General features: G+C 50.0%; 1 protein-coding gene across 1 annotated transcript in view; it reads left to right on the forward strand.

Annotated features, from left to right (window-relative positions):
- The window catches only part of afap1 (actin filament associated protein 1), a 59,863-nt gene extending 40,560 nt beyond the window's left edge, over positions 1–19,303 (forward strand). The window contains exons 8-16 of the mRNA XM_056300228.1: positions 3,669–3,821; positions 5,206–5,417; positions 7,356–7,501; positions 9,014–9,128; positions 11,819–11,948; positions 12,991–13,155; positions 15,452–15,642; positions 16,822–16,989; positions 18,146–19,303. Of these exons, the coding sequence (XP_056156203.1) occupies positions 3,669–3,821; positions 5,206–5,417; positions 7,356–7,501; positions 9,014–9,128; positions 11,819–11,948; positions 12,991–13,155; positions 15,452–15,642; positions 16,822–16,989; positions 18,146–18,172 (1,307 nt within the window). The 3' untranslated portion in view covers positions 18,173–19,303. The remainder of the gene's footprint in view (positions 1–3,668; positions 3,822–5,205; positions 5,418–7,355; positions 7,502–9,013; positions 9,129–11,818; positions 11,949–12,990; positions 13,156–15,451; positions 15,643–16,821; positions 16,990–18,145) is intronic.
- The last annotated feature ends 728 nt before the right edge of the window (positions 19,304–20,031 follow it).

Below are 20,031 nucleotides of genomic sequence, written 5' to 3' on the forward strand. Positions count from 1 at the left end.
CTGCCCGGAGCTGCGACCATGGAGGAAACACCGAGGGCGGTCTGACAGGATGCGGAAGCGGGGCAGGCTAAGCTAACTGCTAGCCTATGCAGACCGGCAATTCCGAGGTGGTCTGGCGGCGGCCTCGCCTAGAGTCAGCTGTGTTTTAGTGTCGTCGTGTGGAGTGCGGGGAGGTGTGTCGAAGGTGGTTGGCTGGGAGAGCTGGTGCTGGATCGGCTGGGAGAGCTTGGTCTGCTGGGTCCGGTGGGCCCAGGGACCACGGCCCTGCCTGGAGCTGCAGCCGAGGAGGAAACACCGAGGGCGGTCTGACAGGATGCGGAAGCGGGGCAGGCTAAGCTAACTGCTAATAGTCCCAGCCATGCTAGCACTGAACCACCGTCCCACAGTCTGCAGGAAGCACACGTGGAGGGAGGAGGACTGGTGTGATGCGTTCAGACTGGGAGGACTGGTCTGCTCCCAGTCCGGGCAGCACCGGCGGGAAAGTGACAGGTTGTGGTTGTGCGGATCAGGGAGTGTAAGGAAAGACGTGGCTACTCGCTCCGACACGAGGCGCGGCAGTGATCAGGGCAGTGAACTGGCCGAGATCACGTCCAGTGATTTTACTCAGGACTTCTTCAGGTCCCCGCGTGCGTCCCCCCCCCCCCCCCCGTCCCTCCCCAGCTGGTGCCGGCTCGGCCCTCTTCGCTTCTGATGAAGAGGAGGGAAAAGCCCGGCCCCGAGAAAACCCTTTTCTCAGCTTAATCAGCCCGCATTCCTTCCGTGGTTGGTAACGAAGCGCTCTCGCTCGCCGGCATCGGTTGAGCCTGATCAGCTTTTTCCTGCCTCCGTTCTGAGGACACGGTTTTGATAATAATTCCCTTTTTAAACGTTTGAAACGCTTTCACATCTGTGCGTCTGGTTTCCACCTTATTTCTGCATTGTGTGCGTTTGTGCGTGCGTGTGTCTGTGTGTGTGTTTGTGCTGCGAGAGAAAGCGAGGAGCTGAAATTGGGTGCAGATGGCTCCCGATTTAATTAAGGCCGCCAGCGAGCTGGATGTCACGTAACGCTATCGAACTGTCCATCCTCACACGGCACACTGCTCCTTCATGTGCCCACACTCCCTCCTGCATACGCCTGTGTGTGTGTGTGTGTGTGTGTGCGTGCATGTGTGCATACGTGTGTGTGTGTGTGTTTTTCTGTGTGTTTGTGTGTGTGCATGCGTGTATGCATGTGTGTGTGTATGTGCGTGGGTGTATTCTTTGTGTGTGCATGCTAACATGTGTGTGTGTGTGTGTGTGTGAGTGTGTTTTTCTGTGTGTGTGTGTGTGCATGCGTGTGTGTGTGTAAGTGTGTGTGTGGGTGTGTTATTCTGTGTGTGCGTGCTTGCATGCATGCGTGCACACGTGTGTGTGCGTGTGTGTGTGTGTGTGTGTGTGCGTGCATGTGTGCATACGTGTGTGTGTGTGTTTTTCTGTGTGTTTGTGTGTGTGCATGTGTGTATGCATGTGTGTGTGCATGCGAACATGTGTGTGTGTGTGTGTGGGTGTGTGTTTTTCTCTGTGTGTGTGTGTGTGTGTGTGTGTGTGTGTGTACGTGTGTGTGTGGGTGTGTTATTCTGTGTGTGCGTGCTTGCATGCATGCGTGCACACGTGTGTGTGTGTGTGTGTGTGTGTGTGTGTGTGTGTGTGTGTGTGTGTGTGTGTGTGTGTGTGTGTGTGTGTGTGTGACTGCAGAATCACTTCAGACACTCGGTGTTAGCCTACTTGCTATGATGACATCAGCGGAGGGGAATGTGTCTCTGTAGGTCAAGACACTCCCTCGCTTTTGGTGGAAAAGTCCACCTCTGTATCCGCTTCTGTACTCGTCACGAGGACCCGAACCAGCGAGGTCGACAATGATAACGCCTTCGTCTTTATGACACACTACACAGGGAGGCAGAAATGTGAATGTACACACACACACACACACACACACACACACACACACACACACACACACACACACACACACATGCTATGCACTCTTTTCCACCATTTATTTGGCTATCCTCAGACTAAGGCTAATCTTCAGTAAGTCTTACAAACTCTCCTGCCCACACACACACACACGCACACACACGCACACACACACACACACACACACCACACATATCTCCATCCCCACAGACAAACAACTGAGCTAAGCAGAAGCTGTTTTCCACAGATAGGCAGGCAGGCAGACTGAGCCGAGACACGGCTTACACGACTTTAGCGTTGCTCCAAGTAGGATCTGCACCATCATCATCATCATCATCCTCATCATCCTCATCATGCTGCTCCTGGGCTCTAAAGTAGCTCAGCTCTGTGCACCGTCTGACCAGTGGGGATGTTGGATGTGGTACAACGAACTGGTTCATAACAAAACAAAGAGGTGTCGAACCCACAGTGGTCTGGATGAACCCAGTACACATGACTGTGAACCCATGTTTGTTTGCCCCAGAGGTCTAAGGTTTCTCTTCTCTTCTCTCCTTTCCTCCTCCTCTCCTCTCCTCTCCTCTCCTCTCCTCTCCTCTCCTCTCCTCTCCTCTCCTCTCCTCTCCTCTCCTCTCCTCTCCTCTTCTCTTCTCTTCTCTTCTCTTCTCCCCTCCTCTCCTCTTCTCTTCTCTCCTTTCCTCCTCTCCTCTCTTCTCTTCTCTTCTCTTCTCTTCTCTTCTCTTCTCTTCTCTTCTCTTCTCTTCTCTTCTCTTCTCTTCTCTTCTCTTCTCTTCTCTTCTCTTCTCTTCTCTTCTCCTCTTCTCTCCTTTCCTCCTCTCCTCTCTTCTCTTCTCTTCTCTTCTCTTCTCTTCTCTTCTCTTCTCTTCTCTTCTCTTCTCTTCTCTCCTCTCCTCCTCCCTCTCTTCTCACTCTTCTCTATTCTCCTCTGTTCTCTTCTCTCCTCCCTTCTCTCCTCTCCTTTCCTCCTCTCCTCTCTTCTCTTCTGTCGTCTCCTCCTCTCCTCTCCTCTCCTCTCCTTTCCTCCTCTCCTCTCTTCTCTTCTGTCGTCTCCTCCTCTCCTCTCTTCTCTTCTCTTCTCTTCTCTTCTCTTCTCTTCTCTTCTCTTCTCTTCTCTTCTCTTCTCTTCTCTTCTCTTCTCTTCTCTTCTCTTCTCTTCTCTCCTCTCTTCTATTATGTCCTTTTCTCTCCTCTCCTCTCCTCTCTTCTGTTCTCTCGTCTCTTCTATTCTGTCCTCTTCTCGCTTCTTTTCTGTCCTCTTCTCTCCTCTCCTCTTGTCTCATCTCTTCTCTTCTCTCCTCTCCTCCTTCTCTTCTGTCCTCTCTCCTTTCCTCCTCTCTTCTCTTCTCTCCTGTCCTCTCCTCCCCTCCCCTCTTCTCTTCTGTCCTCTTCCTTTCCTCTCCTCTCCTCTTGTCCCTTCGCTCCTCTTCTGTTCTCTCCTCTCCTCTCCTCTCTTCTGTTCTCTCGTCTCTTCTATTCTGTCCTCTTCTCGCTTCTTTTCTGTCCTCTTCTCTCCTCTCCTCTTGTCTCATCTCATCTCTTCTCTTCTCTCCTCTCCTCCTTCTCTTCTGTCCTCTCTCCTTTCCTCCTCTCTTCTCTTCTCTCCTGTCCTCTCCTCCCCTCCCCTCTTCTCTTCTGTCCTCTTCCTTTCCTCTCCTCTCCTCTTGTCCCTTCGCTCCTCTTCTGTTCTCTCCACTCCTCTCCTCTCCTCTTCTCAGGGAAAGGGAAGAAGACGTCTAAGTCGGACCAGAAAAGTGGGACGGTGGGGAAAGGAGCGGGCAAAAAGATCACTAAGATGATCGGTCTGGGCAAGAAGAAGCCTTCCACTGATGAGCAGACCTCGTCCGCCGAGGAGGACCTGCCAACATGCGGTGAGACTCCCAGACAACATCCGCCCAACCAGCCAGTTTTACTGCCCCGCTGTAACGCTCTGTCACTACCTCACCGCCCTTTCCTTTATTGTGTGCTGCATGGCAGATGGGTCCTCTGAGGCAGCAACCTGCCCCTTGCCCTTAGTCCCAGAGGGTAAAGCGAGGTAGCGATGCAATGCAAATAGATTCAATTATGGTGCGGCGAGTGAGTTTGGATGAAATCTTCCCGCAATAAAAAGGTACGAGTAATGAACTTGACGGGTTTAGCCTCTCGTTTTTCTGCTGCAGCCCCTAGCATCAGTCGAGTCCGAGGCCTTCCTCTGTCTAATAACTGCACCATTAAAATGTAATGGGGTAAGCCCGACATAGTACTTACTGCAAGAATGCCGGCCGTACCCCAGTTAATTTTAATTTTTGTTTCATTATATAGTTCTGTTTCCGCTGCAGCGTTAGCCGACTATTATGCTGCCATCTGATAATGTTTAGTGTTCTCAGGCAGTTAGCTGCACATGGTTTGCCTCCTCGACATATTATGTTGGACCGCATTTCTGATTGTGGCTATTTATTCTGTTCACATTGGCACGGCTACCGGTGTGACCGGCGATAAAACGAAACTCTGAAAGCAACGGTTTCATACTATTTATATCTGTGGGGCGATAAACTTTGGTCGTTCTACCCAAGCACAGTTAAAGAGCCTGGCAGCATTAAATCTGTATTTTGCAGACTGCGTCGAGCAGAAAAGCCAGGTTTACGCACCGGCTAAGTGCAGCACGGTAACATAAATGACTAAATTAAAGATCTGGATCTGTTACACTGGGCCGTAGGCGTGTAACAAAATATCCACACACCTGAGTATCGCAATATTGTGTTTTGTGAAACTGTATGGACTCAGAAAACACTGCGTCGATTAGATTCATGGCAGACAGTGGTTCGTTTTGAGTTGTGTAAACTCCCGACCAGTAGGTGGCAGTGTTGCAATCTATCCTCAACCATTTTGACTCTTCCACTCCAACCTAACAATGTAAACTGAGACAGGAAGTAGCGTAAACACAAAGAACACAGGCTTATGAAATCACAACGTAGGGTAATATACTGAATTGTAACCCCTGTGTTGTGATGCGTATCGTGTCGCCAGAGACTTGCCAATACACGGCCCTGTTGGGCCTCCCAATATAATATAGCCTGTGTAGTTTAGTTAAAACTATACTTTAGTGTTGCTGGGGTTGTGTGCCGCTACATAGATGCTGACAAATGACCTATGAAAGTTGTTTTAAAGCCAGCTGGTGACTTTTTTCTTTTTTTTTAAAGGGTCTCATCAATCCCTGCTTGCTACTCCCAACTCGCCGTCTCTCAGCTCAGTGACCCGTTTTTCTTTGATTGACAGGCTACCTGAACGTGCTGTCCAACAACCGCTGGAGAGAGCGCTGGTGTCGTCTGAAGGACAACCAGCTGCTGCTCCACAAGGACCGGGACGACCTCAAGAGCCACATGGCCTCGCTGCCGCTGCGGGGCTGCGAGGTCATCCCCGGCCTGGACCACAAGCACCCCTTCGCCTTCCGCCTGCTCCGCAACGGCCAGGAGGTGGCAGTACTGGAGGTGAGCTGGTAGGACAGCAGGTCGTCCCGGGGTAGAGAACGGCTAAGCCTGCAAGAAAAGGCCTGAGAGTGGAGGGTGGAGCAGCCCACCGATGAAGCTCCTCCAACAAACAGACAAAATTCCCTTTGCACTTGTATACATTTGGTGCTGGGTAATACGCAATCCTGGGCCTCTTCCGGCCAGCCTTGTCCTCACGCGGGTCAGTTTTGTTAAATCCATCCTACACATTTGAAGGTTTTTTCCCCTCGTTTCCTCAGTTTTCTGTTACCCAGCACGCCCACAACATGTCAAACATACACTGTGGAACTGTCACACATCCTTGACGTTGCTCTAGAACGGCTCCGGCGGCGACACACCGGCATTTCACAGTCCTAACTGGTTCACTTGAGCTCGTCAGTTGACGGCTAATGTTGTTTTAACATGTCAAACGTTTTATCTGAAGGTTCGCTGCTTATATTTTGTAAAATGACCAGACAGGTTTTTTGTTTTTCTTCTTCAAGGCAGCCAAAGGTTTAGCAAGCTGAGGTTTCTGGAATATGCCGTAGCCAGATTGAATGTGCAGGCGTAGTGTAGACTGCAAGGCTGCAAATGCCGACTCTGCCATGTAATGTTGTTTGTCTTCTCATGTGGTGAAGTGTCTCCGACACCCACGGCTGGCTTCTGTCTGTGTGTTTGATGATGTTCATACATTTTTGCCTCCTCTAATTCTGCCCCTTTTTGGACTTGAAATCATTTTTCCTATTTTTTTTCTGCATGCTTTCCTATACTAGACTTGTGCTTTCCTATACTAGACTTGTGCTTTCCTATACTATGTAGACTTGTGCTTTCCTATACTATGTAGACTTGTGCTTTCCTATACTAGACTTGTGCTTTCCTATACTATGTAGACTTGTGCTTTCCTATACTAGACTTGTGCTTTCCTATACTAGACTTGTGCTTTCCTATACTATGTAGACTTGTGCTTTCCTATACTGGACTTGTGCTTTCATATACTAGACTTGTGCTTTCCTATACTGGACTTGTGCTTTCCTATACTAGACTTGTGCTTTCCTATACAGGACTTGTGCTTTCCTATACTGGACTTGTGCTTTCCTATACTAGACTTGTGCTTTCCTATACTAGACTTGTGCTTTCCTATACTAGACTTGTGCTTTCCTATACTATGTAGACTTGTGCTTTCCTATACTGGACTTGTGCTTTCCTATACTAGACTTGTGCTTTCCTATACTGGACTTGTGCTTTCCTATACTACACTTGTTTTTTCCTATACTAGACTTGTGCTTTCCTATACCGGACTTGTGCTTTCCTATACTGGACTTGTGCTTTCCTATACTGGATTTGTGCTTTCCTATACTGGACTTGTGCTTTTCTATACTGGACTTGTGCTTTCCTATACTGGACTTGTGCTTTCCTATACTACACTTGTTTTTTCCTATACTAGACTTGTGCTTTCTTATATTAGACTTGTGCTTTCCTATACCGGACTTGTGCTTTCCTATACTGGACTTGTGCTTTCCTATACTGGATTTGTGCTTTCCTATACTGGACTTGTGCTTTTCTATACTGGACTTGTGCTTTCCTATACTGGACTTGTGCTTTCCTATACTGGACTCGTGCTTTCCTATACTGGACTTGTGCTTTCCTATACTGGACTTGTGCTTTCCTATACTGGACTCGTGCTTTCCTATACTGGACTTGTGCTTTCCTATACTGGACTTGTGCTTTCCAATACTGGACTTGTGCTTTCCTATACTGGACTTGTGCTTTCCAATACTGGACTTGTGCTTTGTCTTTTTCATAAACGTGTCCCATCATTCCAGACGGCCAAGTGTCATTAAGACTGCTGTCGGATTGCATGAAAATCAAGTACACCAAGTTTATGATGAAGAAAGAGAGACTTACATCCATACCTTTACGGTCTGTGTTGTCTGCCTGCAGGCGGCGTCCTCAGAGGGGATGGGTCGCTGGTTGGGGGTGCTGTTGGCTGAAACTGGTTCCACCACAGACCCTGCTGCCCTGCACTATGACTATATCGACGTCGAGACCACAGCTAATGTCATCCAGCTGGCCAAGCAGTCCTTCTGGTGAGACACACACACACATACACACACACACACACACACACACACACACACACACACACACACACACACACACACACACACACACACACACACACACACACACACACACTGTGGTACTGTAGACCTCCAATCAGGGACATAAGGTCATCATTCCAGAAAGACAAACACTTTGATCATAGCTGTGTGTGTGTGTGTGTGTGTGTCCAAGATACGGTGATTCTTACCCCCTCCCCCTGCGTCCCAGCGGTGCTTCAGGAGTGCAGCCATGGCCCTGTCTTTCCTCCCTGTGGGGGGCGCTGTGTATCTGGGCCCAGGTTTTTTGAAGTGTGTGTGTGAACACACTGCTGTCGTCATGAGCTCCGTGAGCCGTCCAGAGACCTTTCCCGTTTTGGTTTTCAGCATCGCGTGTTATCGATGGACACACAACTGCTGGCGATCATAATGTATTTGGGTTCTCTCAGCAGAGTCAGCATCTTGTGTTTCAGTAACTAAACACATGTTAATGGGGCGAGAGGGCGAACAGCACCGAAGTCAGTGTCTTCAATGTATTCGGCAATGAAAACACTCAGAATACAACTTCAACAGGAACGTGTGAGGGGGCGTCCGGGTAGCGTAGTGGTCCATTCCGTTGCCTAGCAACACGGGGCTCGATGGTTTGATTCCCCGTGTTACCTCCGGCTTGGTCGGGCATCCCTACAGACACAATTGGCCGTGTCTGCGGGTGGGAAGCCGGAAGTGGGTGTGTGTCCTGGTCGCTGCACTAGCGCCTCCTCTGGTCAGTCGGGGCACCTGTTGGGGGGGAGAATAGCGTGATCCTCCCACGCGCTACGTCCCCCTGGCGAAACGCCTCACTGTCAGGTGAAAAGAAGCGGCCGGCGACTCCACATGTATCGGAGGAGGAGGAGGCATGGAGCAGCAACCGGGATGGCTTGGAAGTGTGGGGTAATTGGCCGATACAATTGGGGAGAAAAGGAAGGGGGGGGGATCAGAAAAAAAAGGATACATGTTCAAGAGGAACATGTGAAGCCGCTGTGCTGTGTTGTGAGTATTATCTGCGTCACATTGTGTTTATTTCCTGGTGTTTCTGGACCCTCCACGCCCTTATCTTGATACGTGTTGACCGTGCGCCAGTTAGCGCTGCACTTCGCCGAGCTGTGGTGTGCGCAGGAGGAAACGCAACCAGAAAAGATTGCGGTATGATTACCTTTAATTGGGTGCAGGCTCAGCACCACAGCTTTAAGTTTCGCCGTGGGGGGGCTTTCTAGTTGCCCTCCCCTCGCTGTTGCTATTGCTATCATGTAGAACGAAGTGCAAATGTACACACGGGAACTGTGCTTGGACACGCCATGTGCACAAACATAAACGCACAACCCCACCTGTAACGCCGACGCTGGTTAGGAGGGAGGGGTTCTGAATCTCTTCTCCCGCCCGCCGTCCCGTCACAATCCAACCCGGATCCCTGGTGGTCTAGAGCTAACTGACACGCATGCGATTTCTGTTTTTCTGCCACAGTTTCACCAGTAAGCGTGCAGTGTCACCGAACCCGTACCTAGAAAACCCGGTCAATGGCTACGCCTGCCCCACAGGAATGGCTCTCCACTATGACGACGTGCCCATCAATGGAACAGTAAGACACACAAACCCACACAAACCTCAGTATCCCCTCATCTAACTGAGTGTCGGCTAAGCTCATTGTGTTGCTAACTCCTTCTCTCTGGCATTAACAGCTTCTCTCGTTTCTCTGGATGAACAGCTGTGTATCTTACAGTAATCCTCCCTTCCTCTTATCTCTATCCATCTCCCCATGTGCTCTCTTCTCCTCCCATACCTCTTTTCCTTTGTCATGAAAATGTATATGTAGCGAATTCAGGGGGCGGCTGGGAACCGCGGCAGCCGGGACGCGAACCCGGGTCTCCCGCACCACGGGCGACTGTGCTAAACCGTCAACTAAAGGGTCGGAATTCACCCCATTGGTGTCAGAAGTGGGGCGGCGACATCGGGAGGCCATCGGAAGCCGATGTGCTGAAGCATGGGGACGCGCTTCCCGAAGGAGGGGGGGGTAGTGAATGAGTAGACTTGCTAGCCCTTGGCTAACGGGTCGGACCTTTTAGTCGACTGGTTAGCACAGTCGCCCATGGTGCGGGCGACCCGGGTTCACGTCCTAGCTGCGGTGGTTCCCGGCTGCCCCCTGAATTCACTACATATACATACACACACACATATATATATATATTTATAGTTATATTTATGTGCTCTTCTGCGCTCTTCTGTTTCATTCTGTGAGCCTTGCTCTCTTTCCTATGTCTCTTGTGCTTCTTCTGCCGTCCTTCTTTCCCCTCTCTTTACTTCTTTTGCCTCCTTTTCTCACGCTTGCCCGTCTAACCCGAAGGACCCGGAGGCGCATTACTCAAGCCCCGCCACAGGAGGGCGACAGCTGCAAGAGGACGCTCACTATGAGAACGCAGAGCTCTATGAGAACATGCCCTCGCCCAAGCTGGCTGCTCGCTACCCTCCCAAGTCCTCCTCCGCCTCTCCCCCCGCCAACCACTACAAAACCCCCGTCTCTAAAGTCTCCTCTAAAATCCACGTTGCTGAAGCCAAAGCTAAAGCTTCAGTGCAGGTGACTAACTCTTGGCTGTTAACGTCTTCTACTAACACCACAGTGCCGTCCCCAGAGGGGTATTTTCCATGAATATATGTATGTCATTACCTTTCAGTGACTTCTTGTGTTCTGACCTGTCGTTGATTTTGGTTTCTTAACACGGGGTTACACATATGGCAGACAGACCTTGGTTTAAACTGTGATATTAAATCTCATCCGATAGCCATATCTGCAGTGCTGAAGGGTTCCTTGACCCAGAAGGAGAACTAATATCCACCGAACGCACGTTAAATGGAAGGGAGGAGTTCTTGGCCGGGGAACGGAGGATATCTGACCATGCTTTTGTTTTCATATTTATTATACCTGCAGGGAGGTGCTTTGTTTTTGGTTGGTGTTGGAATTGGCCACCCACAAACCTGCTTCTCTCCCCCACAAGCCCCCGAACACCACCACCCCTCCCCAACCCCGGTTTATCTCTCGGTAATTCGATTAGAGCCGTAAATGGGCAGTGCACCGGTGTGGTGTGCATTTCTGATCCCAGTTATTTTTAGAGTCCTTACTTTGGGGTGTTATGCGTAAATCTGGACCGCATGCTTCAACTCCAAACGCACCGAATGCAATCTGATCGTATAAGGTTCGAGCTATTTGTACTTAGTGTTAGGAAAAGAAACAAATTATGTTCACTTTATCTTCTGGCCACCCACATTGTGTGTGTGTGTGTGTGTGTGTGTGTGTGTGTGTGTGTGTGTGTGTGTGTGTGTGTGTGTGTGTGTGAGTCAGCTAATGGTGTGTTTGTGTTTGTATGTGTGCTTGTGTGCACCCGTTAATGCACCTCCTCAAGTGTGCTCGATAAATATATGTGCTTGTGCGAATGTGTATGTGTGAGTTTCCGCTTATTTTCACGTCTGCCCTCCGTTACAGTGAGCGTCGGCTACATGGGTGTAATTTCTATTTTTACAGCCCGGCTCCAGTCAGCTCTTAAAGTGCCACCCCGCTTCGCTGGCCACATAAGTCACCACACGGCGTTGTGCGGCGCTCTGCTTTCTTTCCCCATCACCTTTTGATGTGTGTGAGTGGTGTATAGTGTGGCCAAGGGGTGTTAACATCGCTCGCCGAACCACAACGAGCCACTTCAGTTTAGAAGTGCCTTTAATCCGGCAAGGTGTGACAGAATCGGGCCAACTCCACCGGCCCTGTTAGTCTCTGACAAACCAAACTTAAGCCGCTTGCTTTGCGAGCCAACTCCAAAAACTATAGAATCCAGCCTTGTGTGTGTGTGTGTGTGTGTGTGTGTGTGTGTGTGTGTGTGTGTGTGTGTGTGTGTGCGTGTGTCCAAGATACGGTGATTCTTACCCCCTCCCCATGTGTCCCAGTGGTTCCTCAGGGGTACGTCCACGGCCCCTTTTGTTTTTAAGTGAAAGGAGGAGGACAAAGTCATTACTGCCGTGAGGTTGATGGGTACTTTCGGGTTGGCTTACACAGCTATGAACTTAAATGTTCTTTGGACCAAGTACCTACTAAGGAGTACGAGTTTTGCTTGGGATATGAATTTTCCTAGATTTGTGTTGTTAAGAAATGTTGTGCTCAAACGTCTCACGCGCTGGTCTTGACAGTCAAATGTAACTGTCAGCTAGAAAATGTATTGATTCAAGTGAGAGTCTTGAGGTATACTTAAGTAGGTGTTTGTCCTCGCCTCTTCCTTCTCCTGCGATCAGCTGAAAGGAAAGAAAGGCCTGACGACCAATGGAACCGCATCTAAACAGAAGACAGACCTGAAGAATCAGCCCAAGAAGGGTGTAGTTACCGGGACCAACGGAACGACATCTGTGAAACGCAACAGTTCCAGTAAGTATCCGTGCTATGTGTTTTGCGGGTGTGTGCGCATCACCGCCGATGATAAAGAAATGCAAACTGCAGTTTAATTGTATAACCAGCGAGTCGCTCGCCTGCTTTCCCCGGTTTTTCTGCTGTAACTGCACAGCAACCGAAAAAATCGAGCCCAGCAGACAGCGAGTCTGGCTCCTCTGCCCCCGACTTCACCACCACTGATTGCTTTCTAGCAAAGCGCTGCTCCGCAGAAATCTAGAAAATGCAGGAATGACCAAATTGCAGTTGGTTTAGCAAGGGGGGGGGGGGAGTAAATAACTTGAAGACCTAATTCGGTGTCTCCCAACCAAAGGGTTATAAATCCTTCCCCGGGAGATCGACGGTCCACGAGATGCAAATTAGACCAGACTTCAACCCTTCTGTCACCGTTAAGGTTCAAACAGTCAGGAGGGTCTGGGTATTTGACAGCGGGTCGGGATGCGGCTGGGCTAATCCGTGCGGTCTTGCAAATCATATTTTGTCACCTTGTGTGTGAACGAGGAAGGTTTTAACTGATTGTATACCTTGTCCTCCTTCCAAATGCCTTGTTGGAATGGAAGAACGGTGCGTGTGCCAGGCGGGATTTAAGGAATACCACACGCTCCTCATATTTCCACTTTTAGCCCATGTAATTGTATTAAATTTGATTCCTCGTAAGCGAAGTCTGCATGTGTGCGTGCACGCACACGCACACACACACACACACAGATGCTTGATAGCTAATTGCTACCCTCAGTGGCATAATTTCTCTGTTTTTCAGTAGGGAGCTGGATGATCTCGAACTGATGACGAGTGTAGGCTGAGGCTGTGGGTTCTGGACAGTATGTTTCTGCCATTAGTCCTGATGAGCATGACACACTCATTTAAACTCTGTTTCCAGTGTAGCCATGCAGCGTAGAGTCTGGAGACGCTCCACGCAGCATGACGAACCCAACCTGGAGCTCTTTATGCACGTTACGGACAACACTTGCGTTTTTCAACCCCCTTACAGTCACTTCCTTCTCTTCCCCTGTTCCTGCAGATGTGGAGCAGTACAAGTACGGCAAGAACCGTGTCGAGGCCGATGCCAAGAGGCTGCAGGCGAAGGAGGAGGAGCTGATGAAGAAGAAGCAGGAGATCAGGAACCGCCTAACGCAGCTGAAGAAAGAGCGGATAGACCTTCGCACCGCTTTGGAAGCTGCCGCAGGTAAAGGTGGACGGAGAGATGGGGGCGGTATGTGCGGGTGTGGGTGTGCGGAGGGGGGTGATGACAGAGGAACGGAGACGTGAACAAGTCTGTCGAGAATGCTGCTTAAAGGAAGAGGTAATTGTTGAAAAGAATGAGGAGGCGGGGATGAAAGAGAGAGGAGGAAAGGAGGACTAGGCTGCATGCCGTGTTTTCTCGGATGTCGCCGCCAATCGAGGAGAAGAGGACCGAGACAAAGAAGTTGGAAGGGTTGGTGGGGTTGCAGAAGGAACCAGGTGGAGGTTAGGAAGCACAAATGATGGGGAGAGCGAAAGAGTAACATGCACACAGCTCTCGCCCTTTCTCTCCCAGAATAACCTACTCGATCCAGATCAGTCTGGCTTAAGAATCAACACTCCGTTGAAACTGCTCCTCTAGGAGTTACTGAGGCACTCCACACAGCCGGTCATTCGTAGCTATGCTCCTCTACCTGTCAGTCATCCGATTCTAATGTGGACACTGACGGACCCGGCTATCCTTCTAATGTGGAACGCCTCTTCATTCCACTTCTTAAAAGCTCATTCAAATACGTCAACCTCTAGGTCTCAACCTTTCTTTCGCTTTACCCCCAAATAGTGGATTGAACTCCTCAGAGCTACAGACTCGCTCACTGCATTCAAGAAAGCCCTAAAAACTTACCTACCTTAAAGCCACATTAAGTGATTTCTGACCTCGCCCCTCTATTGACTCTCGACAAAGCGTCGATATATACGTATTACGCACCCTTCGGCGTGTAAATGAGATGCGCTCCAGCAGAGGGCGATAAGAACGACTTCTGGGCCCGTATGAGATGCAGCAGGTTAACCACTACCTAACCTGTATGGAACCGATAATCAAAAATCAGAGCGGGCGTTTCCCATTGGAGTCTATGGAGCACCCACTGTGCCTCCATACAGATGCCGAAGGGAACCTGCCGCATCAATACAGCGACTCTTTGTCAAACCGAGTTGATAGCGTCAGTGGGATGAGTGGGATGAGTTTAACCATGAGCTGAAAAGTGAAGGGAAAACGCAGACCGTGTTGTTGATTCTCATTGTGATCGGCAGTATTGGCTTGTGATTCACTGTAAACATCAGAAATATCACTTACTGCAGCTTTAATCCAGCCATGGACTCCAAGCATGGCTGCTGTTCTACTGATTTGTGGCGATGTCTAGATAAGCTGTAATTCGTAGCCCAGACAGCTCTTACTCATGCCACACTGTTGTGCGCTTACCCAATTTGTCCTTGACATGACATGCACTCTTGGCTATGATGTCTGTGTAGTACTAATCTGTAGTATTAATGTGCGGTGGTGTTCAGCTGATTTCTAATTCCAGTTTCTAGGACTCACTTCACTATGGGTGATCTAGCTATTGCACACGTACAGTACTTGTCCTTGACAGGATGGTGTGACCAGACAGCACTCTTGACTATGATATAACTGCCATTCAGTGCTGTTTGATGCCTGTAGGTTTGACATGTGAATATACACCCAGTTATCAGTTTATTAGGTACAACTATCTAGTAGTGTGTTACACCTCCAGAACAGCACAAATTGGTCTGAGCATGGACTCTATAAGATGCTGGATGTGGGGCGTCCGGGTAGCGTGGCGGTCTATTCCGTTGCCTGCCAACACGGGGATCGCCGGTTCGAATCCCCGTGTTACCTCCGACTTGGTCGGGCGTCCCTGCAGACACAGCTGGCCGTGTCTGTGGGTGGGAAGCCGGATGTGGGTATGTGTCCTGGTCGCTGCACTAGCGCCTCCGCTGGTCAATCAGTGAGCCTGTTCGGGGGGGAATAGCGTGATCCTCCCTGGTGAAACTCCTCACTGTCAGGTGAAAAGAAGCGGCTGGCGACTCCACATGTATGGGAGGAGGCATGTGGTAGTCTGCAGCCCTCCCCGGATCAGCAGAGGGGGTGGAGCAGCGACCGGGACGGCTCGGAAGAGTGGGGTAATTGGCCAAGTACAATTGGGGGGGAAAAAGGGGGGGGGATAGATGCTGGATGTGTTGTGCAGTTGTTCCATGCAGAAATGATTGCGTTATGCATTTGTTGCAGTCTTGCTGCCAAGAGTCCCTTTCCACCTCATCCCCAAGATGCTCGGTAGGGTTGAGGCGTATAGTTTTCTGTAAAATATGATATTGGGAGGAAAAAATGGCTGAGCCAGGAGGAGTGAAAGTTATAATTATACTCCATGCCTGCAATAAAGGAATTTAGTGTGTAAGCACACACACACACACACACACAAACGGTTTCTCCTCACTCTCTCCCCCAGGCAAGCGTTCGCAGGCCTCCCTGTCGGAGCGACTGAAGAAGATCGAGGATGACTGTAAGCAGAAGGAGGAGGAGCGGGTCAACCTAGAGCTGGAGCTGACGGAGGTGAAGGAGAGCCTGAAGAAGGCCCTTAGCGGAGGGGTGACCCTGGGCCTCACCATCGAGCCTAAGGCTGGCACCTCCGGCCCTCAGGTCAGCCCCAAAAACCAAACCCCCCACATCTGTTCTGGTGACTGGTGCGCGGGACCAGGAGTTTTGAGGAGTTGAACTCAGTCGTGCCCACTTTTCCACGTTGCAGCTGAGAAGTCGTGTCTATATGTTGAGCTTTAAAGAAGAGTAGTCATGGTCCTCCACGTCAGAATCAGAACCATGTTTCTTGGCCATGTAGGTTTGCACGGTTTCGTGGCCCCCTCGGTGTACTTAGCATAGAATAACAACACAACAGTCTTCACATATGTACACAAGGAGAAATGAGAGGTGATAGGGTGCAACGGTGCAGAGAGTATACCAGAGATGCTGAGATAGATGTCAGCGGGTCACTTACACACATGGCTGAGGTAGATGGACGGTGTATGAGGCAAATTAACTGTCTGCACGACCAGATAATGATGCTTAACACCGACTTGGCTGCTAAACGGTGGAACCAACTCCTGGCGTCCATCAGAGTTATAGACTTGCTCAGTCACTTCGAGAACAATCTTGACAATGTCCTCGTCAAGGTTTTCCTTAATCCGTAACTCGAAGCAAGACTCTCACGCTGGCTAGTAGCGCCTTTAAGCTAATACAAATCACTTAATCCCATTAAAGGCATCTGTCCGTGCAGAGTCAAAGCCTGGAAGAAGACACAGTTGTCGGCACGAGAGAGTTGCAACATGTGATGGCCGATGTTATTTAATAAAAATGTTAATAGGCATCCTGCACAGCCTCGTCACGAAAGCCAAACTCAAGATATCACATACTGCCATGTGCAGTACCGCAGAGCTTCCTCCACCTGCAGCTTTACACCACACCACGAGTGGTGATGGGATGTCGGTTACACATCTCAGCTGCGAACCGTCAGATTTGTCCGTTGCTTGCTGACGGGCTTGTAAGTCGTTTTGGGTAAAAAGTGTTTGCCAGATTAGTCAGTGTACAACTTGTATGCAGGCACTCATCTGTCCCACACATGACTCACACAGTGTTTGTCAGGGAGCTCTTCTCTCGCTACTCCGGGTTTTCTTTCCAACCCGAAACAAAGGTTGTCTCAAAACTAGAGAAAAAAATGGAATTCCCCTTTAATTTTCGTTAGGAAGGCTTGAAAATAACGAGGATTCGTCCAAAGGACGCCCGGTTAACTGTAGCTGTGTCTTCTCTCTGCTTGTGTGTGTTTAGTCGCCTGTACTGCTGCGACGGACTCAGGAGCCGTCTCCCTTCTCCAGCTGTGACACCAGCGACACGGAGTCCTGCTCACTTCCTGTGAACAGCGCCTCGCTGCTGCGCCGGCAGCAGGGCAGCCAGAAGGCCTCGCCGGTCAGAGGTCACGTCCTCAGGAAGGCCAAGGTAAGGCACACGCCCGTGCTAGCCAAGCACACGCCCATGCTAGCCAAGCACACGCCCATGCTAGCCAGGCACACGCCCGTGCTAGCCAAGCACACGCCCGTGCTAGCCAGGCTCACGCCCATGCTAACCAGGCTCACGCCCATGCTAGCCACACACTGGCCCCTGTTGAACTGTTTGCACTTTTCAAAGAGGGTTGAATCAGTTCACCTGGATACAACATTTCATCGCTCGCATAAGAAACGTATCTGTCAGGGGCATCCGGGTGGTGTGGCGGTCTGTTCCGTTGCCTAGCAACACGGGGATCCTGGTTCGAATCCCCGTGTTACCTCCGGCTTGGTCAGGTCCCTACAGACACAATTGGCCGTGTCTGCGGGTGGTAAGCCAGATTTGGGTATGTGTCCTGGTCGCTGCACTTAGCGCCTCCTCTGGTCAGTTGGGGCGCCTGTTCGGGGGAGAGGGGGAACTGGGGGAGGAATAGCGTGATCCTCCCACGCGCTACGTCCCCCTGGAGAAACTCCTCACTGTCAGGTGAAAAGAAGCGGCTGGCGACTCCACATGTATGGGCGGAGGCATGTGGTAGTCTGCAGCCCTCCCCGGGTCGGCAGAGGGGGTGGAGCAGCGACCGGGACGGCTCGGAAGAGTGGGGTAATTGGATGGGTACAACTGGGGAGAAAAAGGGGGAAAACCCTCCCCCCAAAAAAGAAAGAAAAGAAACGTATCTGTCCATAAACATTGTATCCAAGATGAACCGATTCAACCTTCCTCGGTTTCCTTACCATGTTTAAATGAAACGAAATGAAACGGAATTAAATAATTCAATTAAATTTAATTAAATGCCATTTAATTAATTTGATACAATGAAATTATATTAAATAATAATGCAACTAAATTAAATTTAATTAAATAAATGCGATCAAATTAAATTAAATGATTATATAATGAAATAATTCGATTTGGATTAAATCAAATAAGACAAAAACGTGAGCTTGCCTCCTTCAGATAGCTGGTGTTTGCATGCAGAGACATCGTCGGGGAACGCTGCAGGTATAAAGGCCTGTCTGCACTTGTGTTCTGACGCAGCCTTTGCCCGATGGACCCGTGACACCGGTCAAGGGCACATAACGACTGAGCGCGTCTGTCTGTGCTTGTGTTGCAGGAGTGGGAGCAGAAGAGCGGCACATAGAGGACTCCGCCCATCACGCCAAGCCTCATCCTACTTACCTTCCATGTGTATATATTTATTTAAAAACTGTTCCGGCGAGAGAGGGCGAGGAAGACGACGCAAGCCTAGCATCCACATAGTTTCCCCCGGCCCAAATCGGTTTCGCTAGTTTAGTTTGAGCGTCGCACGACGTGCAGAAACGGCAATCTCCCTTTAAGTCACTTCTTCCAGATATTATTACCCAGCATGCTTAGCGCAACTTACCTTGCGCAACTTAACGTTTTTCCCGCTGTACTTTCTCTTCGAGCAAAACGGTGTATCACTTTACTGTTGTTGTTGTTGTTTTTGTTATTTTATGCAAATCTGTCTCAGCTGATTGGATTCCAAAGGTCAAAACACAGTATTTATTTGTAAATGTTTAAAGGAAATACTAGCTTCCCTTTCGTTTATTTATGTTGATGTATTTAAAATGTGGCTACGGAACGAACAGGTCTCGTTCCCGAGCGTCCGGCGTCCGGGATCACAGCACGCCACTCCGGTAGCGGCCGCCGTCGTCCGGTAGGCTCGGACGAGGCGGCGGGTTCTCGTTCAGATGAGCGTGACGTCTGCAGGGCAGCCCCCCCGCGGCTCCGCTCGGGGCTATTCTAAGGGGACAGGATTAGCGTCAGAATGAGTCAGTATTGATGGGAAAGAGAAGAGATCAGTACCACTCCTTCATCCAGAACCTTTAATTAAAGTGTACTGGAGGATGTGAGCTGATCTGGCTCCCAAGGCGGACTCCGAATGAACGCGATTAACTGTGATTGATTGGCGCAGGTATCTGGTTATAAGGGCTTAGTGTGTTAAAATCCTGCCCGGGACCTGTTTTTTTGGAAGTCTGTTAGGAGGTTTGCTGGGACGGGAGCTTGGTGTGCGCATAACCAACGGAATGCCTCAGGCGTGGCCGCTAGAATTGGCGTCCGGCATTGGAAAACTCACAAAACCTCATAACGTCGCCTCCATTACTTTAGCTCTCCCTCATCCAAGAGTCTTAGTCCATCTCCTCTAATCATGCCACTGGTCTACTGTAACCCTGTGATCTAAGTGTGTGTGTGTGTGTGTGTGTGTGTGTGTGTGTGTGTGTGTGCGTGCGTGCGTGTGTGTGTGTGTGTGTGTATGCATGTGTGTGTGTGTGCGCGGTGTGTGTGTGTGTGTGTGTGTATGCATGTGTGTGTGTGTGTGTGTGTGTGTGTGTGTGTGTGTGTGTGTGTGTGTGTGATTAAACGTCTCCAAGGCACATCCCAAGCTCATCATCAATACACTGACAGAAATAGAGGTGCTCGTTGTAAACTCCAAATTGCTGTTTGTTCCACTAAATCAGAGACTGTGACCTCGATGTTCAGCCTGCTAACCAGCACACACACGCACACGCACGCACACACGCTCAACCACACCCATCCGGTTCATATATCTCTTATGGTGCTTGTTTTGGTAATGGCTCTACTGCGATAGTATCTCCACTGCTGACACGACAACGTTATAGTCACACTACCAAGTGTATCAAGGTGCTTTTTGGTGGGGAACGCGAGTTGAGTAGTACGAGCGAGCTTGCGCCGCTGCTCGTGAGCTCGTTTTGTAACGGCGGCCACGTTCTCTGATGTCACGGCGCGTCATGGAGTAGATCCGGGGAAACCGGGACTACGCGCGTCGATCAGCCAAAACATTAAAACCACCTGTCGAATATTGTGTAGGTCCACCCTCAGACCCGTCGAGGTCTCCGCAGCACCTCTGAAGGTGTCCTCTGGTATCCGGCACCAAGACCTGAGCAGCAGATCCTTTATGCTGCGAGGCGGGGCCTCCGTGGATCGGACTTGTTTTCCCCGGCACGTCCCACGGACGCT

Source organism: Lampris incognitus, chromosome 20, assembly GCF_029633865.1.
Source record: "Lampris incognitus isolate fLamInc1 chromosome 20, fLamInc1.hap2, whole genome shotgun sequence".
NCBI lineage: Eukaryota > Metazoa > Chordata > Actinopteri > Lampriformes > Lampridae > Lampris > Lampris incognitus.